The sequence below is a fragment of the Rhopilema esculentum genome, chromosome 10 (assembly GCF_057945365.1).
Source record: "Rhopilema esculentum isolate cy_ngs chromosome 10, ASM5794536v1, whole genome shotgun sequence".
In the NCBI taxonomy this organism is placed as follows: Eukaryota; Metazoa; Cnidaria; class Scyphozoa; order Rhizostomeae; family Rhizostomatidae; genus Rhopilema; species Rhopilema esculentum.
In genome coordinates, this window is record NC_142824.1 from 14,418,904 (window position 1) to 14,428,289 (window position 9,386).

The following is a 9,386-nucleotide window of genomic DNA, read 5'->3' on the forward strand; positions in this document are numbered from 1 at the left end:
AGAATTCATTCGCCACGACGCTCCTGCTACTAAGTATCACATGTGGGGTGTCACAATGCTATGTCTTTGGTCCTTTGCTATTCCTTATTTTCATAGATGCCTAATTCTTCTCCAAAACTTGTTTTTATCTCTTTGCTGATAACACCAGTATATATTTTGAAACTGGTAAATTTGGTGAACTTGAAAAGTTGCCAATAGAGAACAGGGTAATGTCAAACAATGACTTGACGCTAACAGGCTTTTTTAAATATCAAGAAAACTAATTTTGTGATTTTCGGCTCACATCAACGCCCCTTAAAGGACAATATAAACACTAAGATTGGAAAACAAATCATAAGACAATATTAATATGTTAAATTTCTTGGTATTCTACTTGAAGAGAATCTTAGCTAGAAATACCATTTAAGTGAACTTGCTAAGAAGTTAGCTAGAACCTGGGGCGGATGCAGAAAAAAATCTGACATTCGCAAAGTTTCGACCACGCCTATATGACCACGCCCAAAAATTTTACTATAGTCTCAGAATCGAAGTTTTCCACTTAAAGATGTATTTTTCCTCATATTAAGTTTTCGGATTAGGAAACTAACAACACATTTTTTAAACAGCATAGATTAAATAAAAATATTGAGGCTCAAAGGTTGAGAAATTTAAGGACAAATATTAAGAATCACAGCCAGGTCTGGATTTCATTGACAATTTGGCATTTTACTTATTGAGTGAACAAGAAAAGAGATCTCTGGAAAAATTTTGAGAAACACTCATCAAGCTTTTGTTGTATTTTCTAAGAACTTGTGGAATGTTTTCTAAGATCAGACACTTCGTTCCTGTTGATGTGTTACTATGTTTCTACAATTCTTTGCTCGCTTCTTTTCTTCATTATGGACTTGTAGTTTGGGGTTTCGCCTGTGACATTCACATTCATCCAGTTTTCTTATTGCAAGAAAGAGTGATCAAAGCTATTGCTTTTCAAAGTTTTTGTTCTCCTTTCTCTCCCATTTTCTCTGACTTAAAGATCTTGAAATTACAAGACTTTTTCAATTACAACTTCAATCCTTTGTCTATTAATGTATCAATAAGATTTCGCCTGTCTGCGTTCACTCGTACTTTGAATCAATCAAATACTTTTCATCAAAAAGATACTCAAAAGGCTTAGATCTGTTCGTTTTTCTGATGCTGTATCCTGGAATAGTATTCCTACTTCTATCGAAGAATCTGTATCATTTCTTTGCTTTCGTTATAAATTGAAGTCATATCTGCTTGCAAAAAACATTGACAACTAATCCTCGAAATTTCTCACACTGCTTTTCACTTCCCACTTACAGAAATCGGAGTTTCATTTCCGGTATGATTTATTTTGATATCTGTGAAGTGCTGAAGTATCTTTGTTTATAGGGGGGCCTCTCTCCTCGATTAACTTTGCTATTGAGAGAGTTCTTCCTTTACATGATTCCCCATGCATACTTATCCCACAGATAATTTGAGTTTCACATATTGTTATAATGATTGTTTGTTATTTTAAGTTGTTGTATTTTTACTTGGTATTTTGTGGAAATGTATGTTGTGGAATTTTAAAATAAAATGTACCAGAACCTGAAAGTTTCACCCGTAACGATTTTCGCGGTCAAATCCCTTACATGTTTTCAAACTTCATTTTATTTATGCAAAACTTAATTTTTCAAGGACATGATTACTTGTAGACCAAAATTCTCTTCAGCACACCCCTTGTTTAATAAAGCTGGACCCAATTACAGTTCCTCTGAGGAATCGCTGTCATTTGTCACAGTACTTCTTTTTCATGTAGCTCTAGTTCTTTCTTCTTCTCGTCCTAGTTTTAGTATGTTTATTAAGTAGATGCATATCATATCTACGTAAACTAAGTAATTTTTAAAACTATGTAATGTGAAGTAGTTGCAGGGTAAAACAAAGTAAATTTGTTCATAAAATCTAAAATACCAGCACAAACCACATGAAAAATTGTATCTGGCCAAAAATTATGGCGATAAAACCAAATCTGAGCTTAAAAAGGTCATATTACTGCTTTGATAATAGGCAATGACTATGATAATAGCCAAAAACATCAATCAATCAATTTTGTGCACTACCTAGTTGGGTCCTTGGCCCATTTTTCGCTTACAAACTCACCATTTTAAGAATAATCCAGATCTTTATGCCTGGGTTTTGTAAGCAAAATTTTTTGCAAAATTGAGTGCTTGCACAAAGACCAGTAAAAAAGCTGGGAATTACTTGATGAAGTGGCCTATGCTCTAAAATTGGACAAGAATGCATTTTTTTAACCAAGAAAATAAATGTTGGGGCATTTTTGACTCATTATGCTACTCTGATTCAACCAACAGAAAAGAGGTCTTTAGATCCACTTCAGAGAAATTTAAAAAGCAATGAAAACAGAGAAAGAAGACAGAGATACAAAATACTATCACATATAAATGTGAATACTTGAAGGCAAATATTTACAAATTTCAAAAAATATTCTCATGTATGTACACCAAAACTAGAATGTATTGGGAAAAATAAAAAAGCCCAACAGTAAAGAAGAATCAAACCAAAAAATTTGCTATAATAATCTAATTTTTTGATTCAACTTTCGACCTGACGATAAACAACCTAATTGATAGAAACTATTGAGTTACAAAAACTTCACCAACCTGATGTAGAAAACCATCTAATAATGTAATTCTGGAAATACAGCTTGTCCTATAGTTTCAGAAATCCAGTTTGTCTTATAGTTTCATAAAGTTTCTAAGTTAGTCTGTAAGACCATTGGTTATAAACTTTGCTTACAGCCAGAAGGCATGCACTTAGATAGAAACTAATTTTCAACATCAACATGTCCCTAACCAAAGCAACTGAGAAGCTTCTTGATGAAGCTTGGATTTCTGCAGTTATAGCAACTACATTTTGCTGGTTTTGAATCAAGAACGTCATAGCAATATTGATCTTCTTTGATTTCTCCAGTGTTCATAGCTTCAAACTTGATAAGTAGATCTTGTGAACAACTGTCTGAGCAAGCAAATGCCTCAAATGGAATATTCAAATAGCCTTTGAAGTTGGACACTGTTTTCTGTATCACAAAATCTACAATTAAGAAAAAAAGTTCTGTAAACTGATATTATAATAAAACAACATGTCATGCTAGCATGCTGGATATTACTTCATCTTCAATATGTATTACCAGTATTAGGTAAAACAAATTTTGACAACAAAAATACAAGACTTTTATACAAAGCAAATGGGTACTCTATAAAAGAATAAAAGAACAATATATTATACATAAGAATTCTTTGGATGAAAAAAGACTATATTATCAAAGACACATGATACATAATGAGAATGTAGTATATAATTAATAAACACATTTATCCATCTTTGAACAAAGATGTTGAATGAATTATTAGTGAAGTTAACTTATTGAATTTAGCAAAATGTAAATAGGTAAAAAAGTTCAACAAATGCTAATTAATGGACTTACAACCACTGTCAGGCAATGACCTTGAACAATTGTCACAAATTTTCATGGTTGCTGCAATTATTGCCATATCCTCAAGCAGTTCTTTGGGTAATTCTTTTGTATATTCTTTCCTGGATGCAATAACTGGAAATGCTGTTATTGCCACTGTGGCCGACTGCAAGTAGAGACTTCTTGGCGATTTAATCTTGTCTCTTCCTTCTTTATCTTCTTCTTTTTCACATTTTTCCTTCCATATTATTTCTGACACATTTACATTTCCTTCAAGGTAATTACCGTGTCTTGAAAGCGTCTTTAGATTTTTTAACTTTGTTATCCAAAATGGAAGAAATTTGAAAGAGTTGCAACGAATATTGAGCACTTCTAGGTCACTGAAAAACTGCATTATCTGGGGAAGTTCAGAAATGCCACTACTTCGAAAGCTAAAATGCTTCAAATTTTGAAATCCTCCAAAATAAAGTGGTATTTGATTGATATAATACTTTCCGTATATGTCAAGTTTCTCTAAGTTGGGCAAAGCACAGACCTGAAAGTAAAATATCCAGATTAAGGTGTTGTAGATTTGTGGTGTAATTTTACAAAATGACAGAACCAACAGGTTTCAGCCACAGGGATGAATGACCATGGCTTTCCCATCATGGAATCAAGAGTTATTGTTCTTGGTTTGTTCAAATATATTAAAACACTATGTGAAAAGAAAATAATATTTGCCATGCTTTCCAATATAGACAGTTACAGCAAAAAACCTTTTTCTTAGGGACAATAAGATAGTTCATGGGTTGGTGGTAATACATTCTTTGGAATGAAATACGCCTTAAATTTGCAAATAAATTGATGTTTTTCTGAAGCATCTAAAAGCAACAGAAAGAAATCCTTCTTTTATGACAATAAAGAAATATGGCGAGGATAGTTTTATGTTTTGCACAAAGAGTTTGACCACAAATACATTGAGGTATACTTAATATATATTTTTTAAAATATTACACAATACTGGTTTAAGTTGCAATGATCCAATCATGATGATGGAAATGAGAAATCCATAAACCAACCATGTATCAGGTAGCACACACGGGCAAACGTTCCTTACATCTAGTGATAATATCAATTTTTTCAAAATGGGATCAAAAAAGCTTTTATAGTAAATAAATGGGAAATTCAAAGGACATAGCACACAAATATCAAAATGAAATGGCAAAAAAGGCAGGGTATATCTTGGCATGGTAATTTGAACAACTTCAATCAAAATAAATTGTAAAGATGTATTGGTTGAGAGACCCATTGAAACACACAAAAGCTTTGACTTTTAGCAAGATGTGATAATAACAAAATCACAAGTAAACATTTGCCATGCAAAATAATATAAGAGACTTACTTTGCTGAAGTGTGCAGAAAACTCCTCTTGAGATGAATCATTTGACTGATATGTCACTGAAGTTGTCCAGTTACTTGGCCAAAAAACATCATTAACACTTCCTATATGAAATGAATGAAAATAAACAAAAAATAATAATAAGTTAATTAATTACAATAAAGCCAAGTGGTAAGAAATCAAATGGAAAATCAATGATTGATATGTGGTGTTCAAAGTCATCTAAATATTATTTGATTGAAGTTTCACAAATAGAGAAGGGCATCGGGTATCATTACGCTAAATATATGCTACTTTAGTATTTAGAATTTTAAAAAACATTTAAGTCAAAACTATTGAGAACATAAATATATATTTGTAGATATAAAAGAAAGGCCAGAGGAAATATATAGATATTTGTAGATCATCATCATCATCATCATCATCATCATCATCATCATCATCATCATCATCATCATCATCATCATCATCATCATCATCATCATCATCATCATCATCGTCATCGTCATCGTCATCGACATCGGCATTGGCATCATCATATTCTGTTTAACATCAATTTTTCCCATTGTCTGGGGTTTGACTTCTTGTATAAAGTTATGATGGTCTGATAGCATTAAGCCAAGCAGCTTTGTCAGCAGCAATGAAATGAGTGAATAATTACTGAAGTCAACTGTAGCCAAGGCAGTTGTTTTTGTTTGTCCCAGCATAAAGCCTTCCTTAGAGCCATTTAAAAAAAATCATAAAGCAATGGTTATCATATATCTATGTATATATATATACCTGGTGATGTAACCTCTTCCAATTTTAAATACTGACACTGTCTTCCAGCAGCATGCCTACATTGCATCTTTTTCTTGATTTCAAGAAACTTATCAAAATCCTCCAATTTTTGCAATTCAAACACAACCTGCGGATAAAAATGATAATACATTTACAATCTTTCTGTCCTCCACAATGCATTTACTATTGACCTGTCTAGGGGGATTGACAGTCTCTTAGAAATGCTCAAAAATACAATCATAATTTAGGACAAAATGTGAAACCTCTTTTCAGTGACAGAAATTATGGGATGCTTGAGTCCTGCAACTTCTTTCCGTAAAGGGGGCAATGGCAGCTTTTTAATTCATCATCAAAGGAATTTTTTTCAAATTAATAAAATTGTTGATTAAGCAATTAATTTCTGTTTTTGGTAAAGCAAAATAATATAGGGATGGAGTAATTCCATCCTCCCCCATGACCAGGAAGTTGAGTGTAGCTTATCTAAGTTTTACTATTTGGAGTTTACTAGAATGTCAAAGGAAATTGACACAGCCAAGATCCCGCAAACTAAGCTCACCTCCCCCACCCCACCCCAAAACAGAAATTATATGACCATTGGCTTTGCTTATGCCTAGATTTGGAAGAAGTCAGCTACATTACATTTATAGACACAAAGCAAACCTACAGGAAGCAACTTAAAATAAATAAAAAAATTTACAATAAATCAAAAATTTGTGATCAAACAGACAATAAATGTCATTAAAACATCATATACTAAAACAGTTTTATCATTCGTAGCATTAAAATAACCAAAAATATGCCATTTTCAATACTAGGATTATTTAGTTAATATTTTGTCCTGACAATAAATTCAGAAAAACCTAAATGGGTTGTAGGCTAATCAGAGCCTGTCGTTTTTAAGAAATAAAAGGCATTTCCCTATAACCTTACCTTTTTTGCCTCGTATCTTTCATAATCTTCTAAAATCTCATCCAAAATGTCTTCTGGGCATTTTACATCAAAATCATAATCCCGTAGCTGAACTTCAACAATATCTTTGGTATAAAACGGGAGAACTTCGAAAAGGTCGATCGTGCTCATTTTTCAGTGAATTTACGCCAATCCAGTACCATCTTCTTTCTTTGCAACTTAGCAAATGCAGATTTCGCAAATTTCCCTTTCCGATATATATAATGAGTATTTTCTATTTTTAGAACTCGACCTAGGACCCTTCAAAAGTGAGGAAGACAGGCAAAGTGACGTACTTCGCATTGCACAACGCAGCTTGTTCGGAAAGAGTTTCGCTCCTTTCTTTCTCCATGGCAAATAATCTTCCTGTTAAAGTTTCGAGTTACAAGTGACTCAAAGGCCATTTTGTTTCTAGCCAGAGTCAACCATTTCAAAAGTCTTCCTTGTAGTCCTGCTTTTATGCATGCTTATAAAATATTTTAGGACCTCCAGCAGGTTGACCAAACATGATTGGTATCGCAAGGAGCTGGATTCGGACTCAAGATGCATTGAACAGAAATGTCATTTCGGATGCACCAACATATCGAAGAAGAACTGCAGGCAGTCATCATCTAAATGGGTAAAAACGGCGATTATTACAGGCCATTACATCCTCCACTCCACCAAACCAAATGAAACCATACCGAATCGTCCTTCGCTACCTCGACCCAGACTCCAGACCATGTAGAGTCCTGTCGCCATACAAGAGTTTATAAAAAATCTACACACTATTAAAAAACATCTTCATGTATCCTCTAAACGTTGTTTAAATTATTCTTAAATTCATTCAATTTGCTTTCCGTACAACCAACATTGACAAGTACTGACAAGTAACAGGGGCTGACTGGCCGGTCGGGCTACTGGGCGATCGCCCGGTGGACCCTCCAAAAATTATTAAATGTTTTTCTTAATTTTGCCATTAAATTAAAACTCGTATTGTTTGGTAGGGGCCCTCTCCTGCTGCCATAACACCGAGACTCTCTCAAGATTAGTGGATACAGAATAGATAAAAAGATCACTTTGCGGTATTTAAGTACTGAAAAAGCATTTTCCAAAATTTGGGGCCCCATGTAAGCAGACATCCTGGGTCCAGGGCTCACTGTCCCTAATGCAATAATACGAAACTTAACTGGAAGTTCCAAAATCTGAAAACCATGCGAGATTTGCCCTAGCGAACTTTGCAAAATAACAAGCCCCGTAGACACTGAGGGCAGGGGGCAATGCCCCCTCCCAATAATTTGCGAAAACTGTATTTCAAGATCTGACAGTATTTCGTAAGGCAGGTATAGAAAAAGCTATACTTCTATCCATGCTACCCCCCCCCCCCCTATCCAGTTTAGCAGTCCACGGGCCTGCAAAAATGAATAAGTTTTAAATGTCTCCCATTTTGAACTGAACAAGAAAAGAAACAAGATACAACTGGGAGACTTAGATGCATTACAAGCTTCATGCTCATAGAAATCTAGACATGAATCGATATCTAAACATAAAAAGGAATGACTCGTTACTGAGAACATTTATTTACTGTCTTCAATAGAAAAGACAGGTTTTTTTATAATTGCATTTAGAAATTTGTCCAAAGTTATGTTTGTCGGAAATGCGGGGCTTCTCACTAAAAATTGAGAATAAGATCTTGGCTTTTTGGTAATTGGAAGCTATTAGGGGATGGGGAATTATTGTAAATCAAAACTTACAGGTATTGCTGAGGATCGTCCTTTCGACAAACTTGATATGGCAAATATTCTAGATGCATTTTGTAGTATAATTACATATAATTATGTTCATCTGATACTTTAAATCCTGTAAAAGGGGATGTTTAGAGGGGGTATAAGCTATTGGGCTGGGGAAGGTGCTGTAGGCCCCCGACGTTTGAATTTTTTTTATAATCAACCCAATCAGACAATGATCGCAAATTTTTGTCCGGGTAAACAATAGAACTTTTGTAGGGCAGCCCCCCTAGATTTTTTCTTCCCGTACGCTTATGGCTTTACAGGCGACCCTGGGTGGATTTCAGGAGGTGCTCCACTATGGCAACGTGTGGAAAATAAAAAGCGGTCCGAAAAAATCCTTTGTTTCAAGAGATATTGAATAACTTACAAGTTTTTCTTCGAATTTTTAATGTTCAGCGTTTAACGGAGCTGCAGAAGTACTGCAGCTGTATTTATATCAAAAACAGAAGACAACAAATAAAACAATATTTTACCCTGCCGGAAAAGACAGTCTAAAAATGACGGAACTCATTTTTCAAATTCTGCAAACAAACTTCAAAATATTTGCAAAAATTTTCGCATGTGAACCAAACAACGCTAGAAACTGCATCAATGTTGAAATGGTGTCAGCAAATCGTTTTCGCGTTAATTTTTGGCAAACCCCCTCCCATGCCAAGGTTATTGTGAGAAAAGATTTTCCCTGTCAAAGTTTTTCCAGCGCTCACAAGTCAGCCCCCTAACGCCAGCGCTTGATTTATTTTCCTGATACAGAATTCAAATGATTGCAGTAAAAACTCATAATCAGGAAAAATTCTGTGGTAGAACTACTTTGAAAAGGGGAAAGTTTACAATTAAAGTTAATCTGCATTTCCCAAGTTGGGGTTTGAACAGATTACTCTTCCATGCTTAAACGAGGGGGGGGGGGGGGGGTTGGAATAAGCAGGGAATTGTATTTTTCATAAGTGTTATAAATTGGGGGAAAGGGGGTGGGTTAAAATAAAATGACACGGTGGGAAGATTTATTGGATAGCTGAATATTGGAATGACAGCCACAGCC

At 34.5% G+C, this 9,386-nt stretch overlaps 1 protein-coding gene across 1 annotated transcript; it reads right to left on the minus strand.

The window, feature by feature from the left end:
* Window positions 1–519: 519 nt before the first annotated feature.
* LOC135690730 (uncharacterized) lies at window positions 520–7,391 on the minus strand. The gene is made up of 5 exons (XM_065208375.2): window positions 6,564–7,391; window positions 5,634–5,760; window positions 4,857–4,957; window positions 3,488–4,010; window positions 520–3,093 (listed from the first exon to the last, which is right to left on the minus strand). Exons 1-5 carry the CDS (start codon window positions 6,711–6,713, stop codon window positions 2,852–2,854), a joined length of 1,143 nt encoding a protein of 380 aa, XP_065064447.2. The 5' UTR covers window positions 6,714–7,391; the 3' UTR covers window positions 520–2,851.
* Between the last annotated feature and the right edge of the window lie 1,995 nt (window positions 7,392–9,386).